The 22,255-nt window shown below is 45.0% G+C and overlaps 1 protein-coding gene across 2 annotated transcripts in view; it reads right to left on the reverse strand.

Moving 5' to 3' along the window:
• Positions 1-22,255, reverse strand: part of LOC146859225 (uncharacterized) — a 131,539-nt gene that overhangs the window by 16,018 nt on the left and 93,266 nt on the right. For both annotated transcript variants that reach the window (XM_085649915.1, XM_085649914.1), the window contains exons 4-6: positions 22,088-22,126; positions 18,895-18,933; positions 952-972 (exon numbers count right to left, since the gene is read on the reverse strand). In XM_085649915.1, the coding sequence (XP_085506041.1) occupies positions 952-972; positions 18,895-18,933; positions 22,088-22,126 (99 nt within the window). The remainder of the gene's footprint in view (positions 1-951; positions 973-18,894; positions 18,934-22,087; positions 22,127-22,255) is intronic.

Genomic DNA, 22,255 nt, shown 5'->3' on the forward strand with positions numbered 1-22,255 from the left:
GATATACTCAAAAGAATAGACAGCGCTCTACCCCAAAAATAAATGCCTCTTAAAGACAGGCATAAGGTCTGTGAAAAGTTTTCATTTCTCAAAACCTTTCCAAATGTATATGTGCGCTGAACCGTTCAGCACACATACTGAGTAGGATAATGGTAAAACTATATACAAGAATAGTAATTAGTACAAAAAGGTTATCCTTCCTGTAGAAAAGCCTATGCATGACATCACACACACAGCATTACACAATGGCGCAAGAGTGTGTGCATTGGTGCATGGAAACCTAATGTGTGCCACTATGGAATAGAGAAAACAGCACTATATATTTGTAGATATTATGCTGTTAGGATCGCTTTCTATGACTCAACACAGCAACTTTTGTTGCAGCACTGTTTTCAGACAAAAGGTGGGAAATGACCACTACAACACAGTCATTACACCGCAATACCTTTACAACACGGTTGTTACAACAACCGCGATGTTACTACGCGATGTAAGGACATCGCAATTCTTTGAAACACATTCCACTAGGGGGCATTGTGGTATTGGAAATTAATTTCCAACACCTTCCCCATTGTTGCATAAACTTTAGTAGGAATAGTAAATAATACTATTCCTAAGTCCAGCGCACCCCCTAGTGGAAGTTGTTGTAAAGACTTGCGATGTATTACATCGCGTACTAACAATGCGGTCATTGTAACAACCGCATTGTAATGGCACGCGATGTATTACTTTGCGTTGTAACATGCCATATTCCAAAAGGTAGTAGATCTGCCCTGGAGAGTTACCACCCCTATAAGCAAAGCTAAGGCATCAGGCATTTTCTACAGTCTTTACAGTCAGTGTTACAATAGGTTTCACATGTCAAAGTTTTAGAAACAGACTAATGATCTAGAGTAAACTTTACTTGTTCTCACTGTGTGCTCTCACATAATCCATATAAGGAGTCCTTACCTTCACCATTTAGTAGTTTTTCTGAAAATAATGATAAAACATTGCGTTAGAAAAATCTGTGTACTCATCAGCAGGTCCAGTACAATGAGCATTGTGACCCCAGAAAGTAACTGCTTGCCACATCCCCATTTCCTATTGTGTAGTGACATCCTGGCACTCTCCTCCCTTGGAGCTCTTGGTGGGCATTTGCAGGCATGTGCCTTGCTGATGGGACCTATGTACCTCAAATCCTTTTTGCATCATAATGTAGTACCTGCATTGGATGTGTGTGTGTGTCTTGGAGTGCTTTCAATACACTTTCCAGTGATTAATGGGCAGATGTAGCATGCACTGATTACCACGTCTTTTTGTTGTGATTGAGCATGCACTGATTACCAACTCTTTTGGTTTGATTGAGCATGCACTGATTACCACCTCTTTGTGTTGTGGTGCATCATCTATTGATTACCACCTCTTTGTGTAGTGGTGGAGTGTAGGAAGCTTTCTCTTTATGTGATATATCAATACGTTGATATACCATGTAAAGAGTCCAGGGGTTCGCTTATGTGTGAACAGCAGCTTGCTATGCAATCCCAAAGTGCTCTGTTAGGGTATAGTGTGAACGCGCAGCGCTAGGTTTAATGCAGAAAAGTGCAGGACATTTGTAAATATGCACAATGATTAATATATGACAACATGAGAAGGAGACCCACACCAATTAAGAAAATGGCAAGCACCTTCATAGAGGATTTAACATCAGAGAAAAATCATTCAGATGAGTACTTTTATAAAGATTATTTCTTTTACTTTAAAAAGTGGACACTGTGCAACATTATCCTATGGAAAGAAAAAAAGGTCTGCAAACAGGTACTCTGCATCAACTTACAGGACTAACCTCCAGGAGTTAAAGTGAGTGGTGGGCAAGGTCCAAGACAGCACAAACTGTACACCACCAATGGCAGAAGGGCAGCCGGGTAAAGGGTGCAAATCACTATTGGGAGCCCAAAGTATTTCACTGGAGATTGATCAGTTTAAAAAGAAGCTACAGGCTCTGGCTAGGAAAGAGGGCTTCCCACCCTTCTCCCAATAAAAACGCTATCCCAAATGTTTATCAAGCATTATGCATTTAGTATATTATTACATAGGACCTCATAACAGCAATTTCTTTACTATGGCCATAAATTAGATAAAGATAAAGCAGAATTTTAAAGGTGTCAATACATTTCAAAAAGGAAATTCATACTACACAGATTTCAAATTACAATATATAAAAATCTGAAAATATTAGTTGGTGTTCTTCCAAGATGTCTAGAGAGGTCAATTGTAATACAAATGTTTTCAGCCTCAGATGTCATGATCATGGTTTCCACAATATTTGGTTCCAGAGATGAATCCTCAGTGTGTTGATCCAGATATCTAGATATTAAATCACTTTTGAAAGATAGTCTGTCATACAAGCCCTTTGAGACATGACAGGCTATATTAGGGAATTGCAGATTCACACCAGCTAGTTAGGGTATTTGCAGCCTTCTGCAATAGGTGAATTACCCTACACAATCTGGCTCCTGCACACAAAATAATCATTTCTAGAGCAGATACATTATTTTACCAGGCTATATTTCACAACAGGCCGGTGTAGGGTGGGGAAAGGACAGTCAAATGTAAGTCACACCTGACTTTTGATGACGTTTGATGACTCTGTCCCAGCACAATAGGCTGATCAAAGCAATATGGCATATTGGAATTTGGAGTTTCCTGATTGCACATTTCACCTCAGTGGCTAGTAGGTTTAGATATTGACACCCTTAAGTATCAGGAATAGGAAACAACATGAAATGTGTTGCCTCAAGAACAACATGATAACATCAATGTCCCATACAGTTGTGAAATCTTTTCATGCAGCAAATCATTGTTTGACATATCATGTGTGAAAGGTAAGAAGGGAGTTCAGCTAATGCCCATTGAATTATTGCTCTCTCAGCTATGACTGTGAGCTAGAGTTGATACCAGCCTTTACATGGCTCGTCACACACATCGCTGTGATATTTCTTAGGGGTTCATCTTCTCCCCTCTATTATTCAACTTCTACCTAACCCGCCTACCAAACCTGATTAAATCATTCAACCTCACCTGTTCCAAATCATTTAAAAAATGGATTGTCTTGAAGATTTCTACAATTTGAAACTTGATGACTGCCTCCGGGTCATAAAAACATGGAGACGAATAACCATCTAAAGCTAAATACAATCGACATATAATATGAGCTGCCGACAATGGTTAAAATTCCAGCCTACCCTCAAATGGCCTAAGGCAGTGTTTCCCAAACTGTGGTCCGCGGACCCCTAGGGGTCCGTGACACATTCGCAGGGGGTCCTCAGGCAGCAGTTTTAAAAGCAGTGCAAAGTTCCTTGTATAATTAGAAGTTTTGAAGCAACAATAAAAGTGTCAAGGTAACACCAGTGATTAATGTTCCTGCTGGAAAGAGATGAGAGTTTTGTCCAGTGGCAGCTTTGACTTATCTAATGTGGTACAGAGGGTTACTATGCCTATTGCAAAGAACGTGTACCTGCATTTTTTTAAAAAACTGTATTTTATCTGCATAGGTCAGTGGGTTACTGCTTTTGCCACAGAGATTCTTTAGTTACTGTGCAGTTTATAAGTGACAATCGTGAACTAGCAGTGACCTATAAACAGGCATCAAAAAGATGTTCGCAAACTGCATGGTACAAGTTAATAACTCATGTTTTTTCCCAGTCTTTCATTATCCTGATGCTGCTAAAAAGGCTTATTTGAATGGAAATAAAGTTGTATTGTTAAAGTCAATGCTAACCACTGTGTTATGTCCTGAATCCTGATTTTCTCTAAAAATGCCTACCAGTATGAATGACATGTGAATCCTACAACTTGAAGTCGCCTTTGCCTTATGTAACATTTTCTATACACTGGTTTACATGTAGGATTCATTGTCTCTATGGGGCAGATTTACAAGGGAAGTAATTCAGTGAGTGCTGCAAGCCATGTGGCTGCGCCACACTTAATCACTTTCAAAGCACAGGGATGTAACATATTTATAACAATATGTTGAATCTCAGTGCTCTCCCTGCACTGGTGCACAAACTGCTGCCATTAGCCGGCACTGGCACCCTTGCACCATGGTGCAAGGATGCCTGCATTGTGGGGAAATTGTTTATGTGCAGGTAGGGTTCACGTTCTGCACATAAACAATCAGTAGAGGGGATTTCATCTTTCTATGCGTGCTGCAGAATGCAGCATACATAGAAAGAGGAAAAAAATGAGGAGAAATGAATACATTTCTCCTTGTTGCACCTCCCTACGCCTTCCCTGGGGAGGGGTAGCATTCAGACGCATTTCCAGATTTACAATTTCTCGTAAATCTGGAAATGTGTCTCGTTTCATGGGTGTTGCATGGGAACACTCACAGCAAAACCCATGGAAGGCACCTTTCATGCAAAGTGCTGCGTGCAAAGGGGCCATATTTACAAGAACAGTAAAAGTCATGCAGGGTGGCTTTTCCTGTCCTTGTAAATATGGGGCACTAAAATGCTCCACCGGGTTGTCACTTTTTGTGACGCACCGGTTGCGCAAGGGGCTTGTAAATCTGCCCCTATATGTGTGTGTTGTAAAGTGCTCTGACATCCTACAATGGTATGAGAGATGCTATAAAACAAACAAAATACATGTGACAGAGGGACTATGGAGAGATGAGAGGCACTGTTGGAGAGTGATAATAAGGGAATCATTGAAGAACCCCAACAAAGATTGTCGTATCCAGGTGCATAGTAAGGTCATCATTTACTATTCTTTAAAAGCTAATACAATTCAATATATAATGATAAATGTGTTGTAGAATGCACTATTGTTTCCTAAATTTTCTTGGGGGGAGGGCCTCCCAAAGCCCCCTTTGTAGTGGTTAGGCTCACTCACTGCACTTGGTGTGCGCTGTATGGGGACTGGTCTGAAAACATTTGCCAGGGCTGCTTTGGGTTTCCAGTCTGGCCCTGGCAGGAGCAGGAGCCTCATACTGCGAAATAAAAACAATCATTTAAAAGTTAGTCACGGAGATGCAGCACCAACCTTCCCAATACAGTTTTTGGCAGATTATTTCAATATAAAATACTAAAATCCTTAGTAATCCTACTATTTGTTTTATGCGCACACCTGTGTTTATTTTTTTCGAATTACTGTTTTAATGTTATGAAATTTAAATCATTCAGATTGCTTGGGGCTCCCCGGCTTCCAGTGGTCACTCAATGGGGGTCCTCAGGAGTCAAAAGTTTGGGAACCACTGCCCTAAGGAACATGAGGTATCTCCAACAATATCAAAATGAGTCAGAAACCCAGGGGTAACTTTGGATTCAGTTCAATATTTGATACCACGTGTTCATAATATAAAACAGAGCGCCTTCTACTGTATTGTATCCTCCCATTGCATGGATACCTACAGAAACTGCAAGCTATACTCACACTCGTAATCTCCAAGCTTGACTATGCCAACAGTCTATACCTTGGCGCACCTGCATTCATCATATGCAAAGTACAACTCATTCAATTTTCTGCTGCAAGAATTCTTCTCTGCCTTCACCCACGAGAGCGCAAGACTCCATGCTTCCAATCACTCCCCTAGCTACCTATAGCAAGAATGGCAATGTTCGAGGCACTTTTCATTGTCAACAGAGTCTCCAAGGAAAAGGACGACTACACCGATACACTAATTTCAAAGACTCGAGGTTTGAACCGCTCATCACCATACCACCTTAGCATAAGAAATCTGTAGGAGGCACTACTTTTTCAGAGAAAGCCGCCAAGGTCTAGAAATCACAATCAGCCATCATTTGAAGCATTCAGGAGCACATATACTTCAGAAGATAGTTTATAGCAAACTTATTTTCAAGACAACTACATCCACACATTCCAGCAATTGAAACCGGGAAAGACAGTCACACCCTAAAATATAAGCTTCAGCTTACTAGCCACAGATTGGAAGCAACACAGCCATCAATCTACTTTCCATAGTCAGGTAAGTTAAGGAGGGCTGACCTATTTCTCGCTGGGGTTTATATAGTTATGTAACTTCATATATAACATTTCTAGCTCACACTAATACTAATGCCATCAGACTCCGAGGTTGGTCAGTTGCCAACTGTAACTTCCACTTCTTATATTCACATAAGACCTATCTACTATGAGGATTGTCCGTCACCAGTACTGTGCAGCCAATAAACCAGCTATCACTAAATAAAAAAGCATGTCATGACTCAAAAGATCTGTCACACACTGTGGTGCAAGCAGAGGGATTTATTCTAGCCCAGCAATGCAGGTCCCAGATATAAATACTTCTTTATAATTCACAATGCCACGCAGATATAGGATGATAGTAACAATGCACATCCCAGCAGATCTCTCCACTTCTCTCTCCCTCCAACCATGCCAATCCGGCACACATCTACACACAAAATGTCTGATTGGACAACCAAATGCTGTAACTTTCTATTCAGACTATAATCATAGGTAATACCATGAAGGTACCTACAAAGCTGTTCAAAGCTGCCAACATGCTTAAAAACCATTAACTGTGCATGTGCCTCTCGCACCTCGTCATCTGCCACACTGCTACAGGCTACGTTGCATAACACGATAAGTGCACTTTGTTGTGATCATGCATGAAGTGCAAGCACTTCCTACATAGAATCTTAAAACATAGACAACAACGTTCCAGCCACACACCAATCTATACGGCGTAGGCTGCTGCCCATGTAAGTATGCAATTCATTGGCACACATAGGGGTTGTAAGTTTTATGTAAATGCTGCAATAAAATATAATACAATATTTATCACGTATGCATCACCAAGATTTGTTTTAATCTTGTTGAAATCTTTGGTTCCATCGCACTTGGGAATAAAAAACAAAATGTCCTTCATTTCTGCTTTCATAATTGCTTATTTACAGGTATTTACATTTGTGGTGTATTATAAGCAAATTGACATCCTGCAGTCTTTCTTTTCACACTTTTTGCATGCAGGGCCACTGGAATTATGGCATTCTGCAGCTATGTAGTTTTCCACATGATTATGAATTTGCTGCATTTGCCACATAATGAACCATCTTTCGCATAATTTTCAGAATAAAAAGAAAAATGTTTCAAGCTCAATCAGATCAAAAGTTACCAAATCACTACATCATGTGATGTTGCACAGTGGAGGGACCTTCCCAAAGGTTGAATGGTCCCCTTTCAGTTGCTGATAGCTGTATTAGACTGTGGAACTGGTCCTTATGAGGTGCAACTGTTTCCCAGATAGGGCTAAAGTGTGTAAAAAATGGCAAATTAATGAATTACTACTATCACACATTAAGCCGCATGATTTGTGGTTTTGATTGCGACATCATTTATTCAACCATGCCAAATAATTATAATTTAGGCCTCTCCTGCCACATAATTCCAGTTGCCCTGCCTGTACCCTAGTGTGATTATCAGATAGTTCACATTGCAGTCAGAGAAAGAAAAGAAAATATTTCCACATTAAGAGTAAGCGCCAATGTGTCAGAGGACGTAGCCTGACATTTAACCTATGTCTTTGAAGGAGCAGTCAATGTATCAAGATAAAATAATGCATTTTATTGCTAATTCAAATTCTGAACTGCACCGCTTTTTTTCAGTTACACTGTATTTCTTCATTTGAATGCAGTTCATTAAAAAAACTGATTTTAAACAGAGTTTTTCATAAATACTATGGCAGCTGCCTCCTATATTTGCGGGGTGCAAAGATTAGTATGGGCCATGGTGACGGCCCTGGCTTAGGGTTCTCTCCTTTACTACATCTACTTGGGACTTACAGTGGTAGCTAAAGTTAACCCAATTGGGGAAGCAATTATACAGTTTTAGGAAAGAGCTCTGGAACTGGAGACCTGGATAGGAGGAACCCTGTGCACTTTCAGTCAAAATCACAAAATTTACCAAGCCAAAAGGGGGAGTGACCATGTCAAAAAAGGGGCATTTTCTGACACAGGAGCATGCACTTATTACCGCCTCTTTGTGTTTTGCGGTGATTCTATTTCAGACAAGTGACATTGGTCTTCGCGATACCAATATTTCAGTAAGTCCTGTGTTTATGACATAAAATGCTCAGCAAGATATACTGAGCGACTGAAGGGCCAAGTTGCTTTGCATTGCTTGAAATTACATACCGAAAATATAGCAAGCTGTAGATGAAAAGAGCCAAGTGTAAAAGTGTTCATAACTCGAATTGGTAGTTTAAAAACAAATATATTGAGAATGCATAGTAGAGTGATTTAGTAGGAGTTAGTATTTTGAGCATGCAATGGTACCAAAAAAAAAAAAAACTGAAAACATAAATTAAAATAACCAGAAATCTACATAATACCACCTTTTACTGTAAACACGATATAAATATTTTCAAGTGTATTTACGCATTTGTCTTTTTACATGATATGGATATCATGTACATAAGGTTTGGATGCTAATTACAGATTCAGTGACTCAGTGGCGTAACGAAAGTTGAGGGGGCCCCCCTGCAAAGTACACGGAGGGGGCCCCCTCCCCGGGCCACCACCTACCACTTTTGCAGAGGAGGCCCCCTGGAGCTTGAGGGCCCACCCTGCACTGAGGGGTCTGCGGGGGCTTATCTTACACCACTGTGAAGATGCCAGAAATGCCTCTTATTTCAGTTATGGACCTATCTCATTAGAAAAACAGACCTACAACTTCGGGCCATAAGACATCCACTTTAACACCAGGAAAAAAATAGAACAAAATCATTTTGCACTGACATAGCAACAGTAATTAGCCCATAGTAAGCTTATTCTATTTTGGCCACAGCCCAAAAACAGAAAAACTTTCTCATATGCCCTGGCAGTGAGGTCTGTGGGACTGGCAGGTTTCTGTGCCCGGGGAGGTCTGTGGGACTGGCAGGTTTCCCTGCCTGGGGAGGTCTGTGAGTCTAGCAGGTTTCTCTGCCTGGGGAGTTCTGTGGGGCTGGCAGGTTTCTCTGCCTGGGGAGGTCTGTGGGTCTGGAGGTTTCTCTGCCTGGGGAGGTCTGTGGGATTGGCAGGTTTCTGTGCTTGGGGAGGTTTGTTGGGCTGGCAGGTTTCTGTGCCCGGGGAGGTCTGTGGGGTTGGCAGGTTTCTGTGCCCGGGGAGGTCAATGGAACTGGCAGGTTTCTGTGCTTGGGGAGGTCTGTGGGACTGGCAGGATTCTGTGCCTGGGGAGGTCTGTTTGGCTGGCAGGTTTCTCTGCCTGTGGGATTGGCAGGCTTCTCTGCCTGGGGAGGTCTGTGGGGCTGGCAGGTTTCTGTGCCTGGGGAGGTCAATGGAACTGGCAGGTTTCTGTGCTTGGGGAGGTTTGTGGGACTGGCAGGATTCTGTGCCTGGGGAGGTCTGTTTGGCATGGCAGGTTTCTCTGCCTGTGGGACTGGCAGGTTTCTCTGCCTGGGGAGGTCTGTGGGGCTGACAGGTTTCTGTGCTTGGGGACATCTGTGGGATTGGCAGGATTCTGTGCCTGGGGACAGTGGCATAACAAAAGTTGAGGGGGCCCCCCTGCAAAGTACACGGAGGGGGTCCCCTCCTCGGGCCACCACCTACCACTTTTGCAGAGGAGGCCCCCTGGAGCTTGAGGGCCCACCCTGCACAGAGGGGTCTGCGGGGGCTTCTCTTACACCACTGTGTAGATGCCGGAAATGCCTCTTATTTTAGTTATGGACCTATCTCATTAGAAAAACAGACCTACAACTTCGGGCCATAAGACATCCACTTTAACACCAGGTAAAAAATAGAACAAAGTCATTTTGCACTGACATAGCAACAGTAATTAGCCCATAGTAAGCTTATTCTATTTTGGCCACAGCCCAAAAATAGAAAAACTTTCTCATATGCCCTGGCAGTGAGGTCTGTGGGACTGGCAGGTTTCTGTGCCTGGGGAGGTCTGTGGGACAGGCAGGTTTCCCTGCCTGGGGAGGTCTGTGGGTCTAGCAGGTTTCTCTGCCTGGGGAGGTCTGTGGGGCTGGCAGGTTTCTCTGCCTGGGGAGGTCTGTGGGACTGGAGGTTTCTCTGCCTGGGGAGGTCTGTGGGACTGGCAGGTTTCTGTGCTTGGGAGGTTTGTGGGGCTGGCAGGTTTCTGTGCCCAGGGAGGTCAATGGAACTGGCAGGTTTCTGTGCTTGGGGAGGTCTGTGGGACTGGCAGGATTCTGTGCCTGGGGAGGTCTGTTTGGCTGGCAGGTTTCTCTGCCTGTGGGACTGGCAGGCTTCTCTGCCTGGGGAGGTCTGTGGGGCTGGCAGGTTTCTGTGCCTGGGGAGGTCAATGGAACTGGCATGTTTCTGTGCTTGGGGAGGTCTGTGGGACTGGCAGGATTCTGTGCCTGGGGAGGTCTGTGGGGCTGGCAGGTTTCTGTGCTTGGGGATGTCTGTGGGACTGGCAGGATTCTGTGCCTGGGGAGGTCTGTTTGGCTGGCAGGTTTCTCTGCCTGTGGGACTGGCAGGTTTCTCTGCCTGGGGAGGTCTGTGGGGCTGGCAGGTTTCTGTGCGCGGGGGAGGTCTGTGGGACTGGCAGGTTTCTGTGCCCGAGGAGGTCTGTGGGACTGGCAGGTTTCTGTACCCTGGGAGGTCTGTGGGGATAATAGGTTTCTGTGCCTGGGGAGGTCTGTGGGACTGGCTGGTTTTTGTGCCTGGGGAGGTCTATGGCGCTGGCAGGTTTCTCTGCCTGGGGATCTCTGTGGAACTAGCAGGTTTCTCTGCCTGGGGAGGTCGGTAGGGCTGGCAGGAGTCTGTGATTGGGGAGGTCTGTGGGGCTGACAGGTTTCTCTACCTGGAGAGGTCTGTGGGGCTGGCAGGTTTCTGTGCTAGGTGAGGTGTGTGGGGCTGGCAGGTTTCTATGCCCGAGGAGGTCTGTGGGGCTGGCAGGTTTCTGTACTTGGTGAGGTCTGTGGGGCTGGCAGATTCTGTGCCTGTGGAGGTCTGTGGGACTGCCAGGTTTCTGTGCTTTGGGAGGTCTGTGGGGCTGGCTGATTCTGTGCCTGTGGAGGTCTGTGGGACTGGCAGGTTTCTGTGCCTGGGGAGGTCTGTGGGGCTGGCAGGTTTCTCTGCTTGGTGAGGTCTGTGGGACTGGCAGGATTCTGTGCTTGGGGAGGTCAGTGGGACTGGCTGGTTTCTGTGCCTGGGGAGGTCTGTTGGACTGGCAGGTTTCTCTGCCTGGTGAGGTCTGTGGGACTGGCAGGATTCTCTGCCTGGAGAGGTCTGTGCGACTGGCAGGTTTCTCTGCCTGGGGAGGTCCGTGGGGCGGGCAGGTTTCTCTGCCTAGGGAGGTCTGTGGGACTGGCAGGTTTCTCTGTCCGTGGACGTCTGTGGGGCTGTGAGGATTCTGTGCTTGGGGAGGTCTGTGGGGCTGGCAGGTTTCTCTGCCTGGAGAGGTCTGTGGGGTTGGCAGATTCTGTGCCTGTGGAGGTCTGTGGGTCTGGCAGGTTTCTGTGCCCGTGGAGGTCTGTGGGTCTGGCAGGGTTCTGTGCCCTAGGAGGTCTGTTCGGCTAACAGCTTTCTGTGCCTGGGGAGGTCAGAGGGAATGACTGATTTCTCTGCCTGAGGAGGTCTGTGGGTCTGGCAGGTTTCTGTGCCCGGGGAGTTCTGTAAGCCTGGCAGGTTTCTCTGCCTGGAGAGGTCTGTGAGACTGGCAGGTTTCTCTGCCCGGGGAGGTCTGTGGGGCTGGCAGGTTTCTCTACCTGGGGAGGTCTGTGGGGATTTCAGGTTTCTGTGCCTGTTTAGGTCTGTGGGACAGGCAGGTTTCTGTGCTTGGGGAGGTCTGTGGGGCTGGCAGGGTTCTGTGCCTGGGGAGGTCTGTGGGACTGGCTGGTTTCTCTGCCTGGGGAGGTCTGTGAGGCCGGCAGGGTTCTGTGCCCGGAGAGGTCTGTGGGGCTGGCAGGTTTCTGTGCCCGGAGATGTCTGTGGGGATGGCAGGTTTCTCTGCCTGGAGAGGTCTGTGGGGCTGGCCGGTATCTGGGGCAGGATGCTGGGTGATCTTGTCACACCCACAGAGTCAGGGATTTGGAGCCATTTATGGACCAGAAACATTGATCCTTTTACTGCTACTTAGTGGAGTACGACGGCTTCAGGGCGGAAAAGTGCGCGGAGCGCCCCACAGTTCAAAGGTCGCAAGTGAGGTAGGTTGTGTTGGAGTTTAAAAAAAAAAAGTCCAGAAAGAGAAGAGAGTTACACACGCTGGTGCCTCTTTCCACGGAAGTCACGTGCAACCTCTGGTAGAACATGCTTCGTAATGTAGAAATGTTTGATTGGTTCTGATGCTCCGTCCATCACCACCTCCTTTTGTACTGCTTTGTTCGCCATAAGTTGGCAGGGTATGCTCAGACGTGAGTCCCTTGCTCACTTTGCCACTGGATTCAAGCAAGCCTGGCTGAAGACGGCTGAAATGCCAGAAACCGGTCCTAGGAAGCTTGTTTCCGGTCCAGGGAAGGCATGGCTTGGCAGTTCGGGCTGGACTGTTCCCATGAGGCACAGGGTCAGACTGATTTGCATATGGCCATGTCTGAACTGGGGTGGCAGAGTGGGCTAAAGAACGGTGATGGATCAAACCCAGATCTGTTGACTGGGTGTGAGTGTTTGATCGGTTCTGATGCTCCGTCCATCACTACCCCCTTTTGTACTGCTTTGTTCGCCATAAGTTAGCAGGGTATGCTCAGACGTGAGTCCCTTGCTCACTTTGCCACTGGATTCAAGCAAGCCTGGCTGAAGATGGCTGAAATGCCAGAAACCGGTCCTAGGAAGCTTGTTTCCGGTCCAGGGAAGGCATGGCTTGGCAGTTCGGGCTGGACTGTTCCCATGAGGCACAGGGTCAGACTGATTTGCATATGGCCATGTTTGAACTGGGGTGGCAGAGTGGGCTAAAGAACGGTGATGGATCAAACCCAGATCTGTTGACTGGGTGTGAGTGTTTGATTGGTTCTGATGCGGTGATGGATCAAACCCAGATCTGTTGACTGGGTGTGAGTGTTTGATTGGTTCTGATGCTCCGTCCATCACCACCCCCTTTTGTACTGCTTTGTTCGCCATAAGTTGGCAGGGTATGCGCAGGCGTGAGTCCCTTGCTCACTTTGCCACTGGATTCAAGCAAGCCTGGCTGAAGACGGCTGAAATGCCAGAAACCGGTCCTAGGAAGCTTGTTTCTGGTCCAGGGAAGGCATGGCTTGGCAGTTCGGGCTGGACTGTTCCCATGAGGCACAGGGTCAGACTGATTTGCATATGGCCATGTTTGAACTGGGGTGGCAGAGTGGGCTAAAGAACGGTGATGGATCAAACCCAGATCTGTTGACTGGGTGTGAGTGTTTGATTGGTTCTGATGCTCCGTCCATCACCACCCCCTTTTGTACTGCTTTGTTTGCCATAAGTTGGCAGGGTATGCTCAGACGTGAGTCCCTTGCTCACTTTGCACTGGATTCAAGCAAGCCTGGCTGAAGACGGCTGAAATGCCAGAAACCGGTCCTAGGAAGCTTGTTTCCGGTCCAGGGAAGGCATGGCTTGGCAGTTCGGGCTGGACTGTTCCAATGAGGCACAGGGTCAGACTGATTTGCATATGGCCATGTCTGAACTGGGGTGGCAGAGTGGGCTAAAGAACGGTGATGGATCAAACCCAGATCTGTTGACTGGGTGTGAGTGTTTGATTGGTTCTGATGCTCCGTCCATCACCACCCCCTTTTGTACTGCTTTGTTCGCCATAAGTTGGCAGGGTATGCTCAGACGTGAGTCCCTTGCTCACTTTGCCACTGGATTCAAGCAAGCCTGGCTGAAGACGGCTGAAATGCCAGAAACCGGTCGTAGGAAGCTGGTTTCCGGTCTAGGGAAGGCATGGCTTGGCAGTTCGGGCTGGACTGTTCCCATGAGGCACAGGGTCAGACTGATTTGCATATGGCCATGTCTGAACTGGGGTGGCAGAGTGGGCTAAAGAACGGTGATGGATCAAACCCAGATCTGTTGACTGGGTGTGAGTGTTTGATTGGTTCTGATGCTCCGTCCATCACCACCCCCTTTTTGTACTGCTTCGTAATGTAGAAAGGCTTTAAATGTTATTTTTTTTCCTTTCATATCAATGGGGTAGGATTGGTGGCTCTTTGCGACAGCAGTAAACAGAGGGGAAGTACATGGTATGCAGTGCCATGAGAATTATACTGCAGGTACTCAATTATGCAGCAGGAAAAGGCAAATTATGCGGTCCAATGCCGCACATTTTGTGATACTTATACTTTAATTTTTGTAATTTTTGCACCTTTTAAGACTGTTCTGGCAAATGTTTCACCTCAGTCTCAGTTTAACAACCAAACAGCAAAGAGTAACTTAAAGGTGGCCTGTCAATTTTAGCGAAGGGCATCCGACTGTGCAGCAATGCATGTTGCTGTATTTTAGTAACTTTTATCTGTTTCAGCTAGAAACCATTTTTTCTGCAAGCTGCAATTTATGTAGCACCACAGCCCCAATTCTCCCCCTCTCTGCCCAACCCTCCCCCCCACTCCACCCACTCACACCCTGATGTCCAGTTTAGCTGGACCCACCCCTTCAGAACCGACATCACTCAACAACTAGAAATCAGCGACAAGAAATCGGGTCAGTTTTGGGGGGGAAGTGGGTACCACTTTGCCTTGACAAAGTTGGGCTAAACCGGGAAACTTCTCCCAAAGTCACAGACGAAGGTGTAAATTCATAGGTGAAGGGTACATTTTCTTTCGCTCACAAACTTCAATGACAATTTTTGTATTTTCTGTAAAATCCGCAAATCAACATAAATCGCAGGTGAAACTGATGACACGCACTTTTAATCTTTAATGTGTAACATAACCCCCCCTTTTCCAAACAACCTTCATGTACCAAAAGCGCCTTTCATTTACTAAATGCCTTCACTCTAAACTGGAGACCTTACACACACAAGTGGTCGTCGCAATGAATTTTGGGTGGGGTGCACTTGTCTGCGGGGGGTGGCATAGACTGGGCGAACAGACAGTCACCTGCGCGGGCCACGGAAGACAGGGCAAACGAGGCTAGCCAGAGAAATAATTAAATTATGGCAGGTAGTCTTCTTCGCACGTTACCCCTCAACTGTCTCCACTCTGGCCTCTGGGATGCCTCCTCGCTTCAACAGTCAGCAATGCGCATGACAATTGGTCACCAGCCCCACCCTAAGGGGGAAGAGTAAGACCACGCAGATGCGGCGGTGGAGACATCTGCGCAGTGTGCACCATTACCATTTTTTAAATTTGACCATTTAATTTTTAAAGAAAAGTCTAGAGCGAGCGTAAGTTACATAACCTACCTATATTAATTATTTACCTATCCCAGACGGTCACAGATGTGTAGTGCTTGCTGGCACCGCTTAGGGGGCCTCTGGAACGCTGGGGCATCCCCGCAACGCGGGAGCTGCGGGGGCCTGTGTTACACCCCTGGGGCCTGTGTTACGCCCCTGCTTATAATTCCACACCACACAATTGAACTATAAATAATTTAACCCTACAACATTCCATACCACATAATTACAATCCTAAAAGTACACATATTTCCACTTCACTCCATACCACATAATTCCACTTCACAAAATAACATTCCACACAACTTAATACCACTCCCAACCACATAATTACACTCCACACAACTCAACTACACATAATTCCACTTCAACCTATATAATTACACTTCACACAACATATTTACACTCAACTCTAAAACACATTTCCATTCCACGCCACATCATTCACAACAAACTACATAATTCAGACTAACACCACAAATGCACAACACACCACACACATCCAATCTACACCACAAAATTCCACATCATGCTACAATATTTAACAGCACACCACATAAGGAAACTCCACTACATGCCACTCCACAACACAGAATACCATTCCAGATAATCCCACTCCAAGACACACAATCCCACTCCACTCAATACCACATAATTACACTGCACACCATGCCACATTATTTGACTACACAGATCCAATCCACGCAGCACAATTCCATAACTAACAATTCCAATCCAAACCATATATGTCCACTTGACACCACACTCATTCCCTTCACTCCAAACAGAAAACGCATAGGTAAAATACATTGTCCATTACAACATCAATAGCTCTAACTCTCACCTACTAATGTGTCCCAGCAGATCCTGTTTCTGGAGCTGCAAACTTTCTGGCTGAAGTCAGCTCTGTGCTGCCTCAGAGGAGCAGTGCCCTGTGGTGAATGTTGTCTCTGGGGCCCCCACCCCCATCCTTTCCCCTGTCAGCTCTCCTCTGTGCTGTCTCTGGGGCCCCCACACCCATCCTTGTACTCTCCCTTCTCAGAGGCAATGCCCTGTGGGGAATGCTGTGCGGCCTCCTGCTCTCTCTGGGACCCCCACCCCCATTCTTGCTCTAGTGGGCTCTGACTGAAGAGAAACTATGTAACTTGTTGCTTTGTTTCTCTTCAGTCCTGGGTCCCGCGAGGAGCTCCGTGCAGACTGCTTTTGCTGCTTTAGAGGGAGAGAGGCTTGATTTAGAGCAAGCCTCTCTCTCTCACAGCTCTCTACCGAAGAGCTGAGGGGGGCCCCCCTTCACTTACTGAAGAGTGGGACCCCCCCGCACGGCGGGGGCTGCGGGGGTGTTTGTTACGCCCCTGCAGTGACTCTCCAAGTTTTAGATTTTAGATGAATCTAAAAATTAGTTGAGTTCCATTCTGTGTTCATTTGTAAACAACTGGGAGCACGCAGCCAATGCAGCAACGCAGGCAATAGCCTAAACTATGAATACATGTGGAACGGATGAGTTACAACTTCATTTATTTCCACTTAATCAACAATAATTTTGAATAAATATCAATTAAATGAGCAATAAAACCAAAAAACTGATAAATGCAGGTTGAAATATTGAAGGGCAAAAAACAAACTTTCTCAAACCCTTGGAGACTCTGAACTTAAGGACTCAGCCTACATCTTTACTCACCTTGAAGAAACATATACATACTTACCTCTTCCGCTTATCTACTGAATTCTATTGCATTGGATTCTTAGTTTTTCATAAAGCAGCTTGATCCATTTTAATGCAGGAGAGTTACATAAATAAATAAAGCACAGTTTAATCCCTGTTTTCTAACCTCCATGTGTGACAGTCACATAAGCAAGGAGTAGGATGAAGCACTTCATTGTGGCCTCTGCAGTGTTCCAACAGAAGGAATTCTCTGTGTGTCTCTCTAGCACCCTTCAACTGTCTTAAAGTGAAAGCCCTGAGCACTATGGCCAATGGAGCAGCACAAGCAAAGGATGTTTTTGAAATTCAAACCAGGGGTAGGGCTAGTCCTTAAGTCTTTGTTTTGTATCCAATGTTTGAAGTACATGAAATAAAGATTTCCAGAATACATAATTCACATCACCACGCCAGGTACTACTGCCAAATAAGGCCTAGATGTGCGTCACTACTTCTTCATCCAGATATTTGTTTTGCCTCTTGCTGGATAGTGAGATTCACAGACACTTTAATTAAACATTTATTTGCCAGAAGTAGAGAACTCTGCATTGCACACAGTGGCGGCTGGTGTTATTTGAAAGAGCTGGTCTTACAGTTCTGGATGAGTACCCGGTGTTGAGCAAGTGTGGCGAATAACGCAACTCCTGTGGTTCTCCCCTGAGAAATGTTTGAAAATTGAGTGATAAAATAGTGGTTTCCCAGAAAGTTTGAGAAAGCAAGATGATTAATAAAGCAATTGTGAAAGTGTAGTTATGACATCAAGCGGTTTAATTTGATAATGACGTAGGTAGTTGCTTATTCAGTATAACCAAAGAACTTTATAGAAGACTGAGATAACAATACTGAATACCTCACAGATTTCTTTCATTATTGGTAACTTGGGGTGTTACCAAATATAATGCTACTCCATACCCTGGCCTCCAAGGAGGTAAGAGTAAGCTGGCTTTGCTGGGAACCCAACGTATGACCTGCAAACCATTGCAGATGTCTGCAACAAGCATTAACTTACTGAGCCTTCTTGCCTCAAACTCGCAAAAACTCAGAAAAAGGTACAGAGAAGAAATCAAGTGTTGCTCAGTGAGCTGACAACAACTTTCAACATACAAACAACAGCTACTTCAATGGAGGAGCAAAACAAGTGATAACGCTAGGTGATTGAGAACCCCTGATTTACTTATGTTCGACAGTCTTGGGCCCCTCCTGACCTCAAATCCTGTGTATAAAGTATAAATGCAATATTCATTCATATTATTCTCCTACTCCTCATATAATGATGGAGGATGCAAATGCGTTAATATTTCTTCCCCTTTGGGCTCCCAGGCAGTGCTTTAGCAGGACTCATTCACGTTTTTCTACAAATGTCTCATTCCTGCCCTTTTATTTAGACACAGGGCAGCGCAGCAGGAAGGTTTGCTGCGCTGCCATCCTTCAAAATATGGTAAATGAGGCCCATAATTTTTGCTATTGAAATCTTCTAACCATAGTGTTTCTGACTGGAGAAATGGTTGATACATCTGTCAATATGTCTCTGAGCATGTAGCCTGTACTTCTAAAGAGGTCTGTGCTTAGGCCTGCTGGATTTTCCCTAGGTAACAATTAGAGAGCACAGAATTCACAAGTCAGTCTTTTTTATTAACTTCAGAAAAATTATAATAATTCACATGTGCACAAAGATCTTCACTGGTTGTCAATGAGGCAGGGAAGGGATTTTAAGCGAGTTTGCTCGATTGCATAAAGCCTTTGACAGCCCGGCTCTATCATCCAACATCTGGCCTTACATTCCCGGGTGCCATACTGGTGTTTACTGAGGGTAGACATTCTCGATTCAATGCTTCAGAGCAGGTCAAGTCTTAGTTGTGGCCACTCTTTTCATGAATTACTCAACCTCACGAAGATGTCATGTACCCATCCCTGTGCTTCTTGTAAGGAATCCTTACCTGGAGCAGCTTTCACCACGTCCTGCGGTGTTAATCCAGCTAAAATGAAAATAACATTGAGTCAGAAAAACAAATGGAGGGCTCATCAGCAGGGCAATGCAATGGGTTGTTCCACCCTAGGAAACAATTTTTTGTCAGACTCAACCACTTGCTGATTGGAGGGGAAATCCGCTGCCTCCTCCCCCTGGTGCCCGTGGTCTCACAGTGTAGGACTGAGTATCTTATGGTATTTTTGTCACACTATTTCGCACATCCTGAACAACTGGTTAGGGTACAGTCATTAATGTTTGTCTTGGGGTGCTGGCATGTAGCGGCTCTAGTTTATGCCCTAGGGCTCTCTGTATCAACTTTGTGCCTTGTTTCTATCTTGTGCAGTCTTCTAGCCAATACTACATAACAAAGCCAAGAATAACAATAACAGGAATTTCATTAGTCATGCGTTTTACAAATGTTCTTTATGCTATGAGTTGCATGCTTGCTCGGCACATATTGCACTGCGGATCTTGATTGGTTGGCGGCGCGCACATGATATTGTTATTAGCCAGATCTACACATGTTTTTTCCAGTTGTAACTACAACACGCTCTTGAAAAAGTGGAGAATGAATGTTAACAAACTACAAAAGATCTTACAACTTTAAAAAAACACGCTCCATTTTTGTGAAACCCTTAATATTATTGGCATTGGATTTCTTTTTTAAATGCAATAAATACAACCTATAAAGGCTTTTTTAAAGTTAGAATATCACTGGGGTATTGTAAAAGTTGGTATTGGTTGCCAAAAGGTTATAAAAAATAACTCTTATAACTTTATAATGTAATAACTTTTAGGTTATAGATCTGTTTTTATTTTTTATATGAAACAGAGTGTTACAAAACAAACACAACCTACATCCACTGGCCTGTGGTGAAACATTAAGTAATGTAATATACATGCATCACGAAGGGAGAGAAGAAGAAAGGAGGGACTGGAGAGGGGTAGGTGGGGAATTAGTGTGCTGCTGGCTAGACAAATCTATGTTGGGCCTGAGCTAGTGGTTCAGTGTGTCAAGGTGGTCTCAGTTACCTTAGTATAAGGGTCACTTGTTGAGGTGAGGAGGACTTTCAACGGGGTGTCTTGGTGGCATGGGTACAAAGCACCTATGATGCACTAGACTTGGGGCCTGTTTGAAATAACAGGAGCAAGTCACCAGGATGTAGTGCATTTTATAGGTGGTCATTAGGACTAGCATCAGCGTGGACTATGGAATTAAACTGCTTTGGATTCTCATTCATGTATTTATGGGCCAGATGTACTATTTACCTCTGACAAAGAACTAGTTTCAATTTGAAAAAAAAGTAATTTTGAGACCTTTAAAGAATTTCTATGAATTGACCTGTGATGAATACTAATGAGGTAGGCTGAAAAGGCATACACTGAATGAAGGCGACCATGTAAATTATGGTAAGCTAGGGGCAGCAGATCACCAGGCTTTGATTGCTATTCAATTAACCTTTCTTTTTCTTTTAAAATCCATCCTGCTTTCCTTAATGCTGCATTTCCCAAAACAAAGTGTACCTTTTCAGTTTACTGGACAAATGTCTATTCCCTAACAATTTTATGAATCCACAAAAGTAAAGGGCTTCTGGTGGGACTTCTTCCCTTTTGCAAATGGGTTACCACTCCAACTCAAGAGACATTACCTTTTTAATGTATGAGAATGGATTTTGCTTCCAAACATTTATACATTTCATACTGAATTGGCATTTTGAAGAGGTGCCTAGAACACACCTCTTCCAACATCAAAGAGGTATGGATTTGCAGTCCCAATATAAAAGTCAATAAAAGAGTCCTTATTCCCAAAAAGCAATTAAACATTTAAAAACCTAGGGCCTCATTTACAAGTCCATCGCGCGGCCCGTGCACCACTTTTTTTGGATGCACCGGTGGCACAGCGTGCCTGACCTTATTTACAAGGCTACGTAAAGATACCGGCATAACTTTTCATGGCCCTGTAATGTGGGCCCCTTACACGCATTATTCAGCATGAAAGGGGTGCGCCATGGATGTTGCTGTGCGTGTTCCACTCAACATCAATGGAACCTGACCCATTCCCAAATTGACAAAGTGTCGTAAAACAGGTGATGTGTCCTACGCCTCTCCAGTGGCGGTGTAGGGGTGGCAGAATGAGATGACATACTTTAATTTCTCCTGTTTTTTTTTGCTATTTCCATTGCATGCAGCATTCTAAAGCACATGTAGTAGGAGCAAAACGAATGTAAATGCTAGCATTTGTAAAGCGCACAGCTACCTCTGGAGAGGTTTCCCTGCGCTGGGGGCCGTAGGGAAGATTTAGCAAGCTATTGTCCAGAGTCACATGGTGCTGGGCTAGCCTGGCGCCAGGGATTGAACCATGAACCCTGTGGTCTGTAGTCAGGCTCCCTGGCCGCTGCGCCACACCTCTTCCACATTAATGATTTTTTTTGTGCAGGAATGTGTCCCTTCTTGCACAACAACAATCATCCCTGCAATGCAGGCACCCGTGCACCATGGCGTAAAGGTGTCTCTGTTGGCGCACAGCTGCTGTTTGTGCGCCAGCGCAGGGGATAAGGACAGGAATGCACTGTATCTTGTAGATACAGCGCATTTCTGCCATTTTATTTAGACACAGGGCAGCGCAGCAAGAAGGCTTGCTGCACTGCCCTCCGTCAAAATATGGTAAATAAGGCCCATCAATTTTGCTGTCGAAAACTTCTAATCATTGTTTCAGACAGAAAAAATGGTTGATACATCTGTCAATATGTCTCTAAAAATCTAGACTGTACTACTAAAGAGGTCTGCACATAGGCCTGCTGGATTTTCCATAACTAACATTTAGAGAGCACAGAAGTCAGTCTTATTTATTATCTTCAGAAAAATGATAATAATTCACATGTGCACAAAGATCTTCACTGGTTGGCAGTGAGGCAGGGAAGGGATTTTAATTAAATTTGCTCGATTGCATAAAGCCTTTGACAGCGCGGCTCAGTCCTCTACCAGCCAACTTCTGGCCTTACATTCCCGGGTGCCATACTTGTGTTTACTGAGGGTAGACATTCTTGATTCAATGCTTCAGAGCAGGTCAAGTCTTACTTGTGGCCACTCTTTTCATGAATTAGTCAAACTCACCAAGATGTCATGTACCCATCCAAGTGCTTCTTGTGAGGAATCCTTACCTGGAGCAGCTTTCACCACGTCCCTCTTTGTTATTCCGGCTAAAATGAAAATAACAGTGAGTCAGAAAGACAAATAGAGGGCTCATCAGCCGGGCAATGCAATGAGGAGTACCACCCTAGGCAACAATACTTTGTCAGACCCAACTATTTGCTGCTTGGAGGGGAAAT

The sequence above is a fragment of the Triturus cristatus genome, chromosome 3_2 (assembly GCF_964204655.1).
Source record: "Triturus cristatus chromosome 3_2, aTriCri1.1, whole genome shotgun sequence".
In the NCBI taxonomy this organism is placed as follows: domain Eukaryota; kingdom Metazoa; phylum Chordata; class Amphibia; order Caudata; family Salamandridae; genus Triturus; species Triturus cristatus.